This window comes from Cephus cinctus, unplaced genomic scaffold, assembly GCF_000341935.2.
Source record: "Cephus cinctus unplaced genomic scaffold, Ccin1 Ccin1_scaffold0935, whole genome shotgun sequence".
In the NCBI taxonomy this organism is placed as follows: Eukaryota; Metazoa; Arthropoda; class Insecta; order Hymenoptera; family Cephidae; genus Cephus; species Cephus cinctus.
The window spans coordinates 140,486-158,424 of NW_014333502.1; the positions used below are offsets into that span (position 1 = coordinate 140,486).

At 41.8% G+C, this 17,939-nt stretch overlaps 1 protein-coding gene and 2 long non-coding RNA genes across 14 annotated transcripts in view; 1 reads left to right on the forward strand and 2 right to left on the reverse strand.

The window, feature by feature from the left end:
• Positions 1 to 17,939, forward strand: part of LOC107271311 (potassium voltage-gated channel subfamily H member 6) — a 44,651-nt gene that overhangs the window by 13,986 nt on the left and 12,726 nt on the right. For 9 of the 12 annotated variants that reach the window (XM_025088600.1, XM_025088601.1, XM_025088595.1 and 6 more), the window contains 7 exons: positions 932 to 1,106; positions 1,598 to 1,769; positions 2,067 to 2,135; positions 3,835 to 3,959; positions 4,062 to 4,142; positions 16,147 to 16,390; positions 16,558 to 16,739. In XM_025088600.1, the coding sequence (XP_024944368.1) occupies positions 932 to 1,106; positions 1,598 to 1,769; positions 2,067 to 2,135; positions 3,835 to 3,959; positions 4,062 to 4,142; positions 16,147 to 16,390; positions 16,558 to 16,739 (1,048 nt within the window). Of the gene's footprint in view, positions 1 to 792; positions 811 to 931; positions 1,107 to 1,597; positions 1,770 to 2,066; positions 2,136 to 3,834; positions 3,960 to 4,061; positions 4,143 to 16,146; positions 16,391 to 16,557; positions 16,740 to 17,939 lie in introns of those variants that run through there. The other 3 variants (XM_025088597.1, XM_015747152.2, XM_025088603.1) reach the window with 2 other exon arrangements.
• LOC107271321 lies at positions 1,509 to 4,504 on the reverse strand. The gene is made up of 2 exons (XR_001538591.2): positions 4,376 to 4,504; positions 1,509 to 1,767 (listed from the first exon to the last, which is right to left on the reverse strand). It is a non-coding gene; the product is annotated as an uncharacterized LOC107271321 (long non-coding RNA).
• On the reverse strand, positions 4,658 to 5,309 carry LOC112494893. The gene is made up of 3 exons (XR_003060842.1): positions 5,177 to 5,309; positions 4,990 to 5,071; positions 4,658 to 4,933 (listed from the first exon to the last, which is right to left on the reverse strand). It is a non-coding gene; the product is annotated as an uncharacterized LOC112494893 (long non-coding RNA).

A 17,939-nucleotide genomic window follows, 5' to 3' on the forward strand; every position in this document is an offset into this window, starting at 1 on the left:
CCCCCCCCCCCCCCCTCACGCCGGGTCGTGAGGCAGTAATTATTACCGTGACTGTTTTTCTTTTTTTTTTCTTTTTAGACCCCCCACCCCATGATTGAACACCTTAACTCCCCGTTCGCTGTGGCAATAGAAGTTTACTACCTTACCGACCCGATTTTTACTAGAGGATTAATTCGCGTAAGATACGATTGGATTTTTCTGTTTGGTCCCCCCAACAAAAAATTTTATTTGACAGGCTGAATATTTTTATCACCACTTAATTCCTTACGACGATTTGCAAGTGAATCGAATAAAAATTTCTAGTCCGTGAACTCCGCGCTGACAAGGGGGTTGAAGTCCTTGGGGATTTCGTGCGTTACGACGTTGAATACCTGGTGGGTACCACCAGGTACACTCGAACGACGTTGCTACTACACGTAGGCGAATCGGATCTCATAGGCACTATCGAATAGGGGTGGTTCAGGGTTCGTCGAGCTTGTCGGATCAGGGTAGAAAAGTACGGCGTCGAAAGTGACACTTAGATAACTAATGGTTTTCTTTATTTTCCTTTTATCGCTGAAACGTCAATAAAATAAACTCCCGACCGCTGTCATCGGTTCTTCATGTTGACTCGCATGTGTCGCGTTGCGGTTTGAGTTTGTCTATCGATTGGCAAACTCTGACCTAACACTGACACACTCCACTTGCTAGGGTTGACCTCCGTTGCAACGTGTATTGATCATTTTCCGAGTCTACCTCCAACTCATCCACCCCGTTCAACCTCACAGTAGTTACCACCAGCCAAACCCCCCTCACCACGCAACTACCCTGGTACAGTGATTCTAATTTATTTAATATCAACATATTTTAGACACCCTGTACATGACTGTGTAAATTGTATGCATGTTGACTTTATTGTTTTTTTAATTTTTATCATAACTTTTTCTCATAGCCCTTTGACATGCGGCTCGCCCACTATGATGGAGTCCTGGGGCCCAGGACGGACAGGGACACCACCGCCGATGGCTACCAACGTCACCGGTGGGCCCAATGTCTCATCCGGTACCGGGCAGATTACTCATCCTGGTAGCACCGCTCCTATAGCTAGTCCCGAGGGGGTTAGCGATGTGAGTATATAGTTCTTGTTTGTGATAATTCTTATTTTTTGGGATTGACGACAGCTCGTGAAACTTGATTGAGAAAACGAAGAACGCGACGTGTGAATGACACTTTAGGAGTTCGAATCGAGCCCAAGGGACGATGATATTTTAGTCTGATGAGAATTCTTGGTCGTTGCTAGCAAGTTCGTATTTTCGCGAGAACCCAATGAAATCGGCCGCTATCGAACAACCCCTAATGGAATTAAAGGGACGTGATCAGAGATTTCATTTTTTTGGACGGGGTTAAGGGTATCGGTTGGGGGAGAGCAAGAAAATGTAAGGTCTGTCGCTTTTTTCTTTCTTCTTTTGCGAAGAGATAGAATTGAGGGAGGGAAAATAGAAAGGGGATGAAAATTAATTAACCCTCTCTTTATACCGTGATACCGTTTTATCTTGCACGATTATCCAAACTGCATAGCGAAATTTATACAAGGATTTAATTGTATGGTTATTCATAGGTGTCGCAGAAATCTGGAATCTGGGAGGGTCCGGTGAACTCTTCGTCCGGAGGGGCTGCTGAAGGTCCGTCAAGAAGCGTCTCTCACGCAGCATCCCTTGATGCGATATCAAGGAGGGTCGTCAAACCGGAAGTGGTCCGGGCACCATGTCGCAGCTTAACCTGCAGCGTCTGTAAGAGTTTGTTTATTTGATTTTTTTCGAATTTTCATGTTTACGTCAATGTATATTACTTGTAATGCGTTTGAATGGCGTAATTTGCCAGTTTTGTGTTACCGACTGAGTATTTGTTGATTTGAGCAGCGTGAGAGTGCAAGAGGAAGGAGGTAGAGATTTTGTAGAGTTTTTTTTGTTCCCTTCTCTCATTCTTTCTTGGTCATATTTTTAATCTAAGGTAATACCGGCTGAAAGGCGTGTTACATACGATCGGTAGTCATGTGCTATTCCAAAATCAAACCTCAAATATTTTAGTAGCGGGTCGAGGGAGCGAACACGTCACCCTCGAGCGACGTCCAGCGACTGTCGGTAACCTCATTGAAGGTAAAACTAAGGATGAGCGCAAAGGCTCGGCTTGCGGCGTACGGTTTTCTGCCGGCAAGCTTGCACCCCTAACTTATCAACCCGCTTGCGGCTTGAAATACATAAGCGCGAACAGCGCTTATGGGGATTGATCGGAAGTTTGGTTCGTGTCCGTGCTAATGTTCTTGGTATAAATTTTAACTTTGCAAGCTTTCGGTACGTCTCGATAAGTGCTGTGCGTGTACGAAGCTTTTGTGAGAAGAAACTTTCTCCTTAAAACTTAAATTAACTTTTGTAAAACTCTGTTCGTCTCGATTATCCTCATACTTTGCGTTTCTACTTTATCGACGCGTGTTTCTGTCGAATGAGCTTTTATGGGCCAATTTACACCTAACCACGAATCCTTTTAAATCGCGAATGAAATTCTTCCTTTGTTACGGTGCACTCGATTTTTTCCTTTACTATTCAGGATTAAGAAAAAAAAAACACTTCGCTTCTCCCTCAATTTGTCTTTCTATTCTACGACTGCTAAAAGCACTGTAGTTCTCATTCGAACGACCATGCCGCGCTCCTAGACTCTTCGTTGTCTTTTAAAATGGACGATTGTACTCTTTGTTTCTAAGTTGGCAGGCATATCCACCAGACCATTTTGTTTTGTCTCATTTAATGCCATTGTTATAAAGAAATGGACGTGGCTGGCCGACCGATGTCGTTAGGTGACAGTTCTTTTGTATTAGTTATTAACGCTTATTTATTCACTTATGGGGTGTTCATTGGCTTGACTCACGGCTTACGACACGTCATGTGGCTTACGCGAAATACAGGTCGTTTCAATTTATCATTTATTCAGTTTTTTGGGGGACGGGTAGGCTTCCCCGACTTCCTACAGGATTTCGGAAATTTATCATGTTTACATACTTAACGTTTATTACAGTGACGCCACAAGACGACCTCATTGTACAAAAGTCATCAAATTGAAAATTCTTTAGCGGCTTCTCGCCTGGATTGATTTTTGCGAGTGTAGCGATTTTCAATTCTATACACGTATACAGGGTGTGCTGAAATTATCGTACAATAAAAGTTTTCAACTAGTTTTGGGGTTCCAAGGGACAAAACGCAAAAACCCTCAGATACTTGTCTATTCAATTTTCAAAGTGGAATACAACTCCGTGAACCACATGCGGTCATGTCAGAGCACCTTTAACATGTATTTAATTTCTCATCAAGATTATATCTTGAACGACATAACTCTCTATTTCCCAGGTTTGCAGCTTCTAGTGCGGATTGATTTACTTGTTTGTTGATTTATCCATATAAATTCATATACTAATATACACTGCTATGTATGTACATACAGAGATCAATGCGAATCACACTCTGAACCTTGTAGATGAAGGGATTCCTCTCCTGTGTTAAGATAGAATAAAAAAAAGATACTATTGTAGTAATCGTCAATGTGTGTTTTGACTATAGCCAAAACTACGATATTATGACACAACTGACGATTACTGGTACACGGCCAATGACTAAGCGATCCACCCTAGTCTCTGTCTTAGAATTAGAAAAACTAAAAATATCCTTGGAGAGCGTCGAAGAAAATACAAATTTTGACAGTTGCAAAAAAGAAAGGAATTCAAAAGTACGAGAACAAAATATTCACTCATTTGCATTGATCTAATCTGACATAAATACATTGAAGAATCAATTATCTAAATTTTAGCTGCAAAACACTCGAAGATATTTCCTGGCGTCGCGTCCGAAAGCGATCTACAAAGATGGCGGACGTCCAAGGATCGAAAGTCCCCATCGCTCAGTCAAATGGGACCGGACGCCATAAAACACAAGGTAACATGAAAACTCTTTTTCTTCGCCATACCGCGCAATTGATGTTATTATCCTTTTATTTATTAATAATAATATTGCTCTTTTTTTTAAATAAAATTGCAGTTCTCCCTACAAGATAACGGTTCTGCAAAATACTTTCAAGGAGCAATGCACACGCCAAACATGGGGGAGAAGGTGGCGCAGGTGAGTAATTGCATATTATTATTATACGATTATCAGTATTGCCGTTATTGTCGTATAAAATTTATGGAGCCTCTTTAGTTGAAATTTCAAAAAATCAATGACGCTACCAAAAGAACGTATACTGCATTTGAACAAATTATTTTATAGAGGTATAACCAGAGGGAGTTATATTTTGAATTTTTCTATATTATTTTGCCCCTTTTTTCGGGGAGGGCCTTATCACATTGACTTACTTGAAATTGTATACAGGTGAGTCGATCTAGGTTAATATTAATATAATATTCGGATCAATGATGATCAAGTAAGAAAAAATGGTGGATGCGGAGTGACGCCATTGAACCGTCACCCTGTCAGCTCTAATAACTCACTCTGTCAATTCGCCCAGAACCGAGGACAAGCGAAGTAGAATTATGTCGCGTTTGGGAGGCTTCCAGCTCGTATGCAGATGTGGATGTGGGTGAATAATATTTCCTAGAGATGGCAATGGTTAGATCGTGTGTTCGGCTAAGGAAACGCAGTACCAGATGGCGCAGGGCCAAAAAAATTGTTAAAAATAATGCACTATATGCTTAAGAAACATTCTTATCCATAAACGTTCGTATCACGAATTGTCATGATCTTCATCAGATTAGGTCTGTATTGTGTTTTATATTTTCTCGGAAAAAAAGCTCTCATTACCTTAAAACTGCGTGTGACTTTTGTCAGCGCAATTATATTTGCAAGACCGTGATGAAGGAGTGACCTCTCCTGGTCGAATCGTGCTAACTTACTCTATTATTTTACCCCGTGGTCTAGGTAAAAGAATAAGGAATGTACTGTAGGATTAAAAAATATGAAAAAACCTTACCGTATCTCGTGACACCGTCTCTTTATGAATATTCGACACGCAATACGCTAAGCCATTGTGTTGTAGTCGAGCCTTCTGCCATCTGGCGGATTTTAAAGAAAAATAAATTTGTATCTTCATCCGGTACCGTAGTTTACGATGCGTACCGGTTTTAACGTATGAATTACATTCGGACATTAATTATTACCTTTTATTACAAAGTGATGGGCTTATCGGTGTTCGCAATGTTAACAGCGAATTTAAGTAAGAAACGGAGCAAGTGAGAATTCATCGGCACGATTGTAGATAATAATTAGGTGTTCGTGTTGTCGGGTGGTTCGTGTCAGAAAGGTTGTTCAAAGGAGGAGTTGACTTAGTGTTTGAAGTAACTGCCACTACGCGGCGCTGCCCGCAGTGTCGCAGTGTCCCTCGCGCTGTTCTGTCAGAACTCACGCACCGTCGCTACTGTATCCGTCCATATCCTCTCGTAAGGAACAACCCTTACATAGATATGTAAGCCGCGCTAAATTCTCTACGCCTAAATTAGCAATCGTATCCCTCGATAAGTCGTAGGGTATTATCATCCCTATTGATCTACCGTTAATTGCCGTCGAGCAGCGAGTAAAGGTGGCATTACTCGCGAATAAAAACAAAGGCAGAAGTCGAGGGTTTTGCGTGCTCGTGAAAATTTTGTGAATTCGCGTCCCGTCACGACTACTAGAGTCGTCGGGACGCTTGGTAAGATAATAAAGCACCTCGAGGAATACTTTATTTTGTGCACGTGATAAGGGAGGGCAGTGATTTTTCTTTAACTTGGCAGCTCAGCTGCTTTCTGGGAAGCACTACAGTGATGTTCGTTTTATGGGATCACATGTGCGGCGCCTTGAACTATGTCGTCAAATGGGAATTTGGTTCGTGAGTTTTTGAGAATTTTAACTCTAGCTTTATTTTGTTCTACTTTATCCCTTTTTTTCCTAATAAGACATTTCCCCAGGGAAGGCTAAAATTACTGAAAGTGTTTATCACGTTTTTCCTTGAGGTTTATCAGGAAATTCATACTCGTGATTTTGTAAATTGTCAAAATGTAACAGGCTCGCTTTAGAAACGTTTTTTCATCGGGGTATAACCTATCCTAGTCCGCTGGTTAATTACACTAAGGGTAGTTCCAGTTTTGCACTATTTATATACAATCAAAATTCTCACTCGCAACCCCCAGCGCCCTTAAAAAAAATTATCTCCACATCAAAGCCCCATTGTAAAATATTCAAATAACTTTCTGCTCTTGGCATCGTGGATTTACAAGGTACGCATTCTTCAAATTCCATCACGTTTTCGCGAGTTAGAATACCAACCCCCTATTGGAATCCTTGGCAATTACATGAACGTTGCTCCGCCCTCTCCCCTTTCATCCCCTTAAAAAAAAGTCATCGCGCCAACTCACGAAATACATATCTCCACGCTTCCTTTTCACATACGCCAAGAAATCAATGGTTACCGTCCGAGTGGCGGGCCACGTGCCAAAAATCTACTGACCCACTAGGATGATCCGATTCCATTCCAATTCCGGTGCCAACCCCCGTTTTCATCCCCATTAAAAAAAAAAAAAAAAGATATTTGAGTCCCAGTAGTCAGTCTCGATTCGCCTAGATCGCGTCGTGCCTCCGGCTAAAACGTCAGTATAAAAAATCTTCCTTGGCTCGTGTCACCCCCTAGTTCAGCTCTTCGTTAAATCCTGCTCACGTCCCAAGGGTGGAATATCCATACGGCACACAGGAAGAATACGGATAAACCTTTAAAGATAATTATAAGAGATAGCAGAAACGTGTACTTCAGCACCAGTTCGGTTAAGCAGTTTATTGTAGGACGTGGTACAGTTTTCCTAGGGGAAGGTTGGGGTGCTACGTTGCTCGTAGTCAAGGTCGTAGTCGGGTCTCTAATCAATGAGTGGCGTCCTTGTGCCACAGAGTAGTCAATTGCACACGTGCACCCTGTTCCTTGTGTCACCTTATTACAACATGGCGATGCATGACTACAGTTCAGATAGGCGATAGCGGGATGTATTTTAAGGGTTGCAGATAAAATTCGCACAAGAATCTGATACGATCTAGCAGTCGCACTGGTTATGAATATCGAGAAACGAGGACTCTACGGCCGTGTGCGACTATCTACGGGTCGAGTTACATTATTTCTAAGCAATAGGGGTCGGTCGGTACGTCGCGACGCCTCCACGTCATCCCTCCCTAAGTGAAAACAGCAGCTAGAATCGAGCGTTATGTGCGCCTCCCGAGTCCTCCTTGCTTAAATCGCGAACGATCGATGTCCCGGGCTCCGTATGTCCATCCCCTCTACATGGGGGGGTTGAATATTGTCAAGTTAGTCGAATACAATAATATAGAGGGGTGGTAAAGACTTTCAGTAACGTCACGAGCCATTTCGTCTTGTGGGGTATCCCGAAAATGTCTTAAGGGTAGTTTTTTTCTTCACAGTGACAATTCACCCCTCTGTCCTATGTAGTATGAAATTATTATTTTTTTTTTTCGTAAATACTTTATCTCCCCTTGCCGGCAGTAAGGGTCGATAGGGGGTTGATAAGATCACGAAATAAAATGCCCGATGAATTAATTTCGTTAGCCCGGTGAAGTCGATATAGGATTTAATAAATTTATCCACGAAGCAGGACTCGAGTATCTGAATGGTCAAGATCTTTAAGAGGAGATTGGGGTGAAACAACCCTTAATAGGGTCGGAGGGTGTGTTTGACGTAAGCGGAGGGTCTGACGAAGGAAGCTGCCCGAATGCCCTAAATGAGCGATGCCGACGAAGAAGGGCTGACTGGCAGTGGCCAGGGGTTGTCTCGTAAGGGCTGCTGGGATATCGCGAGTGAACTGGGGGCATTGGATAGGGGTGAGTCCTGTGAACTGGCGCCCCACAGTGCAATGAGCGTGGGGGCTGGCAGGGTGGACTCCCCCAGCCCCCAGGACATACGTCTCCTCCACGAGCTGGTCGAGGATCTGTCTAAGGAGCAAGATGAGAAGATCAGACCACGAGCTGAACAGGCAAGTCAACATAACCTATAAAGCATCCCCCGAGAAAAAACAAAACAAAAGTTATCCCACGCACCCTTGCTTTCGCGACCCTCAGCCACCCTCTACATTTACACGCGCGAAAATTCTAGGGTACCAACCCCCTTACACTCGTCCTACCCCCACACCATCCCCTGTCGTAGTTTTATATACGCGAAATCATGAAAATAGTTCACGACCTCCATAACGAGAGCTCTTCTGAGCTTTCACATGCGAATAAACGATTTAAACCCGTTTACCAAGGGTTTGTACTTGGGGAAAAAAAAAAAGAAAAAAAAAGTAAAGTCCACATGCACTTTATTTCTCAAACAGCACGTTAAGAGACGACTTTTAGCAAATCTACTAAATACCAGTCTCCCCCTTTATCGACCAAAGTCAACTGGAGTATACGACCTGACCTAACCTGACCTAACCTGAGGAGATACGAAAAAAGAAGTAATCAGTGTTATCTAGATCCTAACGTTAAATAGAGGCGCGAAATACTTTTCCATGCTGAAGAAACACACATGCCACGTATGTGTACCCACCTATGGACCGGGGGTATCCTGCCGTATAGTAAGCGGGACGACAGGTGGGGTGGAACCGAGCCAATTAGAAAGTCGTTAAAACCGAATGAGCAAGGGAGTAAGATAACCTCGAGGGATAAAATTCAACACGGAGGATACGTTATAGTTTCGCAAATGAATATTGAGACGTATCATAATAATATATCAATTTCCAATATTCCCCATTAAAATTAATTGGTAAGACGAGTCCATGTTGAAAATAATTGACGTAGTAATAGTAACGTATGAATATATATTGATTCGCGATTAACATATTATTATCGTACGTTCCATGTAGAAATTTTGGAAAATTTTTTTGATATCTCGATCCGAGCTGTTTCGAGGTTAGAAAAATAAAAAAAAAACGTGTTCTATATTTTCCGTGGAAAATTATTTAACCGCATCGGTAGGGATAACGCATGCGCGTTATCAGCTCTTATCGTTACCCCAACGCAAAGGAGTCTGCGCGGATCCTTCTCGCGGGCGTCGGTCGGCGTCGCGGAATCAATAAGCGGACACAGGTGGGTCGTCGTCGTAACGCGTACGACCGACGCTGTACTTGTCCTGGTTGCACAAAATATTGTTAATCTCGAAGCGTCGTAATTCGACGGAGAAAATATATCCGCGTCGCGACGTACGCGGCTTATGGCGGATTTTTAATTCGGCCGTCGTGTATTTACTTTATGGAGTGAAAAATGAAAAAGTTTGACAACAGTGATAAGGACACGTGTCAGTGGCGATAACGCGAGACTCTGAGCTATTTTCAATTTTTGTATTTTCAATTATACCCTTGTTGTTATTATTATTGGCCAGTCCTCACAAATACACTCGCATGAGAGATGCTCGTGGACCCTTCGCACGGAGCATCGAGACGCTTGGCGTCGTTGGCGCTACTACCGAACGAAGAAGTACTTGGGAATCTTCGGATCAAGACTGCTTAGAACTTACGGGATACAGTAAAAGGAGAGAGAATAATTATTAAGCCGCATTCTTTGTCAACGATATTCGCTTACACATGGACGACGTTGTGGCAACTGTAGTGAGATAATGTGGGCGTCGGAACGCGGCGCATCTCGACGTCGTCGAATGGACTCGTCGAACTGTCCTGGATGCGTGACAAAACTGGGGACGTGAACGGGCCCGGAAATAAGGCTGAAAGGATTTTTTGTGAAAAAAAATTTCAAGACAAAGTGAACATTTTAATGAAGAATATTTTCTTTTCATTCAGTGACAACATTTTACAGAGACATTTGACACTGAGATTTTCATGTTTTTGATTTTGCTTTTAAGGGTGGCTTATTTTTCTTACAATATTTTTTTCTTCGCCGTTGGTCACGGCTATTCGTGATTAAATGGACTGTCGGATAGTCGATGCTCAGGTATACGTAAGGATTCGTGATAATTTTTTTGGAAAAAAAAAAATTTCTTTTTCACAAAATTACTTTCCTGGCGTGCATATCACATCGATAATTATATATTGACGTTGAATCGAGCTGTCAATTAAATATGAGTTATTCGTTCAGAATACGTATAAGAAAATGAACCAGTTGTAATGGCGATAATAAGGGTTGTTTTTCCAGTTATTGAAAAAAATAAAAAAAAATAAAAAAAAAGAGGGGAAGTAATATAAGAAAGAGGGTAAAACGCGTGCGCAAAATTCGAAGGGCTGAACGATAATAATAATAATAAATATAGAAATAATAATAATAACAGCAAAAAAACACCGAGTGATAATTAATTATTATTCCCTGGGAAACACGCGCAATATCGTACCTTGTAATGTTGTCTAAGCACTTAACGTTAATTGGTATTATCGTAATTAGCGAACTTTTCTAATTACGCGAATTAGAACGGGTAACCAACACGGACAGTTTACATGTGTAAATTAAAGACAGTATATGGAATCGTGACTTAGTATTAGTCAGTGCCAAAAGATAGGTGGGTGGGAGGGAGGGAGGGTGGGGATACAATAATAAAAGTTAGTAGAAAAGAAAAACGTAAATTAAATCGTCGATGTAAACGGTGTGAGTAATCATTCGAAAGTACCCTTCACGCATGATAAGAGATAATTATTGAATCAAGTAATTTGCGATTGTCTTTTTTATCTGCTAAAAATCCGATAAAATTGACTCTGATAAAAATCAACCCTTTGCTAAATTAAGTCGAGTCCGAGTGCCATTGTCGCCTCTTACGAAAACTGTCCTTCTCTCTGATACGCAGTGACAGAAGGATGTGCAATTTTTGTAATTTCTGTTGGGCATTTTTTTGATACCCTTCTCGTTCGCTGGTGCATCGCACAAAATTATTTGGTACAAAAATTGCATTTTTTCGGAGGAATTTTTGTGGGGGCCAGGTGGGGTTGATTTTTCACGTTGAAAATACTGAGTCAAAGGCAACGTGTATGCGTGAATATACGAAGGAGTGAGGGTGGATAAAAATAAGGAAAGAGGGTAACCATCGGGAAGTAAATAATAATAATAATAATAATAATAGTAATAATAATAATATATTAAAATCTTAATGATCTCGAGACTGAATAATCAGAAAGTCATCTTTTTGAAACTCGGCTGAGACTGTCGTCGTGTTCCATCCACTAATTATTAATTATTGTCGATAATTGCCGATAATCACTAAGCCAACCGATCTCTATATTCAAGGCGTCCCTTATCTACGTCCGATTGGGTCAAGTAAAATTTTAATCCTTTCCGCCCTCGACTTCTTCGACACGTCACTTTATATTTTATATCAAATTTTTATGCGAGCAAAACTTTGTCTGTCGCCCCCCCCCCCCTATTCTGCCATCCCTTTGCCTTTCCGAAAATTTTATTGCGACACCGAAAATGCATCGATCCACGTTTTGATCCGAGTCAGTCCCAAGATTTGGGACTCGAGCCACTTTGAATAGGATGCTTAAGATAAGTGGCGACTGACAAGAGAGTAAACATAAGTGATAACGGAGAGAAGAGAAGAAGCGCACAGAAGAAAAAAAATTTGACAAAATTTACAAATACTCGTTGACAAATCAGCCGAAAGTTATATATAAAAAAAAAAAGAACCTCGTCTTTCGAAGTAGGTAGAATTTCGAGTGAATAAGAAACGGAAGTGAGAAGAGGAGGAATAAAAAAAGGAAAAAAGAAAAAGATTGAACTCCCTCCGGGGTTCCCAGCGGGATTAAAGTATCCCCGTGTCAGAATCCCATCAAGATTCAGCTGTTCAGGGAGAAGTTGTCCAAGACTCAGCCTCCGGGAACCTCCAAGGAGGAGATCGCCCTGAGGACAGTCAAGGATCATCCGGGGGCTGACTCCGGGACCAGAGATCGTTTACCACCGCCAGTGATAATAAGACGCAAGCAGATTCACCTGAAGTCAAGAAGCACCCAGGATCCCGATAAGGAGGATGCTAAGGACTTGAGCAAGGATAATCAAAATCAATCACGAGGACAGACGTCCTCGCGACGAGCCTCCAGGAACTTCCTGGCGAGACGTATAGGCACGTCGAGCGGATACGGTGCCAGGAGTAGTGAGAGCACGTCCTCGGACTTCCTCGAGAGCGAGGTCTCCTCCGAGGAAAGGGACACTCTTCTGGAAGCCTTCCGGAAGTCGACGGAGTGCTCGGCGAAGGATCGTTTTTCCGGTGGCAAACTATTGAGTCTCGTTGAAAAGGCTTCGTCGTCCTTGACAAGAAGAACCTCCAGGGTCCTGGAGGACCATCGTCTAGACTCGGCGGACAGTCAGCAACCTCATCCACAAGAGTGCAAGACCTACCAGGAAGTCTCAGCCGGTGAACCTGGGTCATCCTCACTTGCCAGGAAGCCATCGTCGGCCCCCACAACCTTGTCCCTCAGCAGGAAGCTCACTTCCTGGAGAAGGGATAGCAAGGAACTCCTGGTGAAGTCCGTGTCGTCTGCCAACACGCTCGCCCCTACCGCGATGACCTGCATCAAGTGTCCACGAGTGATGTCGGAGCATCTCTTGGAGCAGCTGGAAGTACCCGTGACCCCAACCGTACTTGGTGCGCTTAGGGTCAAGAGCGGTTCACTTCGAGAGGGCGAACGACCCGATAGGCTGACTGAGGTACCGAGGCAACGTTGGAGCAGCGTACGTGTACGGGGCGGAAGTACCAAGAGTCTTCTTCTAGAGAACGGAGGTCCTCAGACGGCACCTCTGAAGGGTGCCATACGTAAAGAGGTATACTAAACACGTGAAGCTATAAAGAGATTGGACGTTTACAGTATAGAGAACTGTGCCATGCGAATAACCTTTGGGTTACGTTGAACCAAGCTAGGGACATTTCGTTCTTAACGCATAGTACTTTTTTTTGCATTTCTTGGCCGCTCCGGGGATAGAAAAAAAAAAACCTAGGGACTTTATCGGTGAAATTATTCAGTCACTTTCCCTAGTTTTCTACATGCGCGCGCATCCCTCCTTTCGTCTATCCTTAGACGCACAAAGTGCACTCTCTGACTGTACTGTTTTTTTTTTTTTTTTTTTTCGAAAACATCCTACCTCCTATCCGTTATTGATAAACGGCGCTGCATACGGTTTCAGGGAATTTTCAGAGTCGATTATTTTTCTTAGTTCTTCCAGGGAAATACCGTAGGATCTTATGGCTCTGCCATTACTGTTTATATCCAAGATATTTATGGAGTATGTTGATCGATACGCTATACGAATTTATTGGGGTGTCTTTGCGTCACGTCATTTTCAATTTGGGTTATTTACCTAGTTTCCAGAAAAAAAATATTTTTTACTATGTTTCACTTATATGACGTTTTCATAGGGGAAACTCAAAGCTTTGGGCTTCTGCATCTCGTCATTGGTTTCTATTCGCACGTGCGCACGTGGTCATCCTTATTTATGCAATTTGCGTGTGGCGGTGGCCTGAATACACATGTCGTATTAACGTAGTCGATTGTATTTAATGGCTTTGGGAAATCGTCAAACGTTTATTTGTTATTTTACAAAACACGAAAAACACTCGCGGCACATATATGGACTTTGCAGCGAACGAAAAGCGTCGCTCACGAAAGCTGGCGACAAGAAAATATTCCATGACCGAGGAGAAACATGTATTCAGGATTATTCAATATTAAAGTACGTCTGTCTCTCTCTTACGTACGCGAGCCCCCATAAGTCTCACTCTCTCGCACTCGCGGCAGGTATAGGAAATTGAAAAATTCGAGGGCTCGGTTAAATCTATCGGTATTAAAATTCTTAGGGGATGGTTGCCAGTGACCTGTTAAATCGAAGGGGTTGTAAGACAAAGTGGATTAACGATTGAAAGTCTAATGTTTCAATAATCAGATGTATCTCAGTAGGTAGTATACACGTGGTGTGTACATAAGTCATTAGAAACAGAAGGGAGTTTATTTTTTCTTTAGAATTTCATGATGTATCCGTATTTATATACTGTGTTCGAATATTTTCTGATTTACGCTTTCGTCGCGTTCTCTCTCTTTCTCTCGTCCCACGTTCCTCTCCGTGTCTCTTTTTCTTTTATTAAGCTCGTACTATTTTTGTACTTTAGTGCTCGGCTTTTATTGCCGGACCGCCGGATATCCGCGTGACGACTACCTTCAGGTTCGTCGAGCAACGTTGGTCGTTCGTCGTCCGCGTTCAGGGACCGATGTTTTTCGAAAAGGACTCGTTTCTTCGCGCTGCCGCGAAAAGCTCAGCAAGCGTAAACGCAACGGCAACACGTTTAGTACAGCCGCGCGCTTACACTGGAACAGCCAGGATAGTCTCGGGGACTTTCTTCCGTTCGAAAATAGAATCTGAGATGTGAGAATATCGGGATTGTTCTCGCGATGGTTGACGTAGTGCGAAATTTTCTTTTGGCTCGAAAATAATTTTTGGCTAGAAAATAATTTTTGGATTTTGTTTTACCACCCACGTGACAACTTTTGATACCGTCACGGTGCGCGCGCACGTGAAAGTGTTAGTGATATTTTTTTGGGAAATTTCAAACATTTTAAAAATTCCAAATAAATTAAAAAATGACAGTATATTTATCCGTCTAAAAATTGAATTATGGCAAACACGTGTATGACGATTTCAATGTGAAAATTTGAATATATTTTGCTCGGGTGTCAGATGCAAAAATTTATTTTTTTTATCCACACTTTTTACTGTCTGTTGGCATTGGCCTGATTCACTTTGAAATTGCATTTTTCCGATTTTTTCGTCTTTTCTTTTTTCACAAGCATAAATCTCAAATCGCGTCTGCGAGGCTGATAAAAGCGAAAGTGACTCGGCGAAGGTCCGGCGCGACTACGGTCGCACGAGAATGACTTTGAAATTTCTGGTGAAAATGTCGATGACGCTCGTGCGATCATACTTTAGCAGAAGTAAGAGGCAAAACTTTGGCGCGGCTCTATCTACGGTAAACAATGTTTGTATCTCGTTTTATTTATCTATTATCTAACGGATACAGCAAACAGCTTTGGATTACACACTGTCAACTAATCTTTAGATCCTATTACCTCAGACCCATCGCACACCCACTTTTAACACCCGTATCAACGCAGGTACACATATGCAAATACATGACATAAGTAATTGTTACGTCGAGTCCAAGTTAAGGGATGAAAAATCTTTTCAAAAAACATTTTATTGATCTAAACTCAAAGAAATTTTTTTATCAATCCATAGTCACTACAAAAAGCTCAGGACGGAATAGTAATTATGGGTTCGAGGAAGTAAAAAAAAAAAAAAAATCAAAGGAAAAGTTATCTGTCAAGATTAGAAATTTCCGAACACGTTTCTCATTGGCATAGGCGAGGTTGCGAACGCCTATTAATGTAATAGGGGTTGTCTTCGCCGCGAATAGGATCAGTTTGAAATATGGCCTGAAAGGGTGTGGTGTACTTTGAGTACGTTGTCCTATACGTACAAGACACCCCCTGCCAATCGAACCTCATCCGCAATGCATCAGTGTTGAGCGAACAGCCAGTCAGTGCTGTTCGTCCCTCGTGTTCGTAAATTTATGGATTTTGTTTTCGTCGCAATGTTGTTCGCAGTGGAATCGGGTGTCGCGATTTACCCTAAAGCGAGACGTAATTTCATATGGCTCGAACCATAATAAAATTCCTATAAGGATTTTATCAGATGATACGGCAACGTCGCGATTGTCTTTGTATCAGTGTGTTCAGAAAAAAGAGTGAGCATCGAACACTTCGTGGCGTATCGAATGGTGTTCAACGATGTTCGCTCTACTTGATCATGAGTAGACAAATAGCAATAGGATATTTATTGGAGTTGGTCGCTGGTGTTCTTCGTGTGAGCACGCACTCAAAAATGGTGAGATAAGATTGCGTGCTTATGGTTGTTCGTATGAAACGTGTTTTCGAACACTTGGAACACGAGAAAAAATTTTGGAAATCCAATTTGTTGTAACAATCTAGTTCTAACGTAAGGGTAGACACGAGAGGTGAAGTAGCGGGCGTTGAATTTGTAAGTCAATGGGATTTTAGGAACGCGTGAAAATTTGGTGTGGGGCCAAGCCTTAAGTATGAATTGAATTTTTTGAAATTCTCATCTTTCATCCTTCCAGGTACTGTCGCTAGGCGCTGACGTACTCCCGGAATACAAGCTGCAATCGCCGCAAATCCACAAATGGACCATTTTGCATTATTCGCCGTTCAAGGCCGTTTGGGATTGGATTATTTTATTGCTCGTGATGTACACCGCCATTTTTACGCCGTACGTCGCGGCCTTTCTACTCTCCGAGCCGGAATACAATATGAAGAAGAACAAAAGATATGGCGAGGATCCGATCATCATAATAGATCTCATTGGTGAGTTGGATGAAGGGAAGACGGGGCAAAAAATTTTACGATATGCAATAAAAATTTTCAGCGACGAGGTGGATGAATTTGATAAAAAAAAAAATGTGTTAAAAAGAAATGGCGGGAATTTTGAATTTTTTTTCTCAATGTTCATACATTTATTCTATTTGTCACAGTCGACGTCACATTCGTCGTGGACATTCTCATCAACTTTCGGACAACCTTTGTCAATGAAAATGACGAGGTCGTCTCACATCCTATGCAGATAGCCGTCCATTACCTCAAGGGGTGGTTCATCATCGACCTGGTGGCCGCCATACCTTTTGACCTTCTTCTAGTCGGCTCAGACACGGACGAGGTAGGAAATTTAATATACACGTTTGGATTATCTAATTTTTTTCGTTTTCACTATTCAAGAACAAGAGTTAAAGTTATTTGGTCGTTTCGATGGTCGTTTCATATATTTTTGTATCTTGAGCCTTTTGGAGTCTCTTTGTTTTTTTCTTTCTCCTTTTCTCTTCACTTTGGCTGGGTACTCTGCTCAGACACACGGCTACTTTGAGATTTATCAATTCCCATCGGGACGACCCGGTGAGCATAAAGATACGTCAATTCTAGATTAATCGATGTTTAGTTGGTAAGCCCAACATACAATTGTTTATCAATAGGTTTTGACATGCCGATACCTAAAAGATATTATTATATGTGTCCATAGATATATTATGTGTCTCTACTATATTGATCGGATTGGCGCTTTATTAATTTGTCAATTTAATTTTTCTCTCACTGTGTCTCTCTATACCTATATAATAATATCGTTTTTTGGTTACTCTCAGTCTCTGTCTTCCTTTCTCGTTACCCCCCTATTCATCCGCCTTAATCCTACTCCCTTACTAGTTCTCATTCCTTGTCTCTGGGGTCGATCGACATTTCATCAGCTCGCGATTTCGAAAGCCGATTGTACGGTTTCGTTTAAAGATAAAGAGAAATTAACGAAAGAAAAGGAAACGTGAGAAGTGAACGAAACGAATGAAATTACGATCGATCGATTTCGTTTTTATTTGCAATTACCGTGAGTATGAATCTTTTGAGTATTTTCTCCCCTTTGTCTTCATGGATGGTTGATGTGAGTTAAGATCGAAAATTCTAAAAGAAAAACAAGCAAGGAAAGTTATGGGAACGGAAGGAAACAACAAATTGACGATCGATCGATCGTCTCTTATTGCTGTGGATCAATTTTTTTTTCTATTTTCCTCTCTTGTTGCTGTGAAGGATAACGGCGAATCGCAACGCCATCTACATGGAACGTACACGGAACAGTATGATATCAAATATGGGCCTAATATTTTTGTTTTTCCTTTCGCTCTGTCCTTCTTTCTCTTTATCCATTGCTTGCTTTTTTTTAAATAACATTTCTTATCAGTTCTCGGTGTATCTTTGCTCGTACTGTTGTCGAAGTTTCTTTCTTTTTTGGATTTTCCTTTTTACCCTTCAATTTCTTGCGTCGTCATGCCCCCTCCCCCTGACCCTTGAATTGGAAATATAAAAAAATTTAATT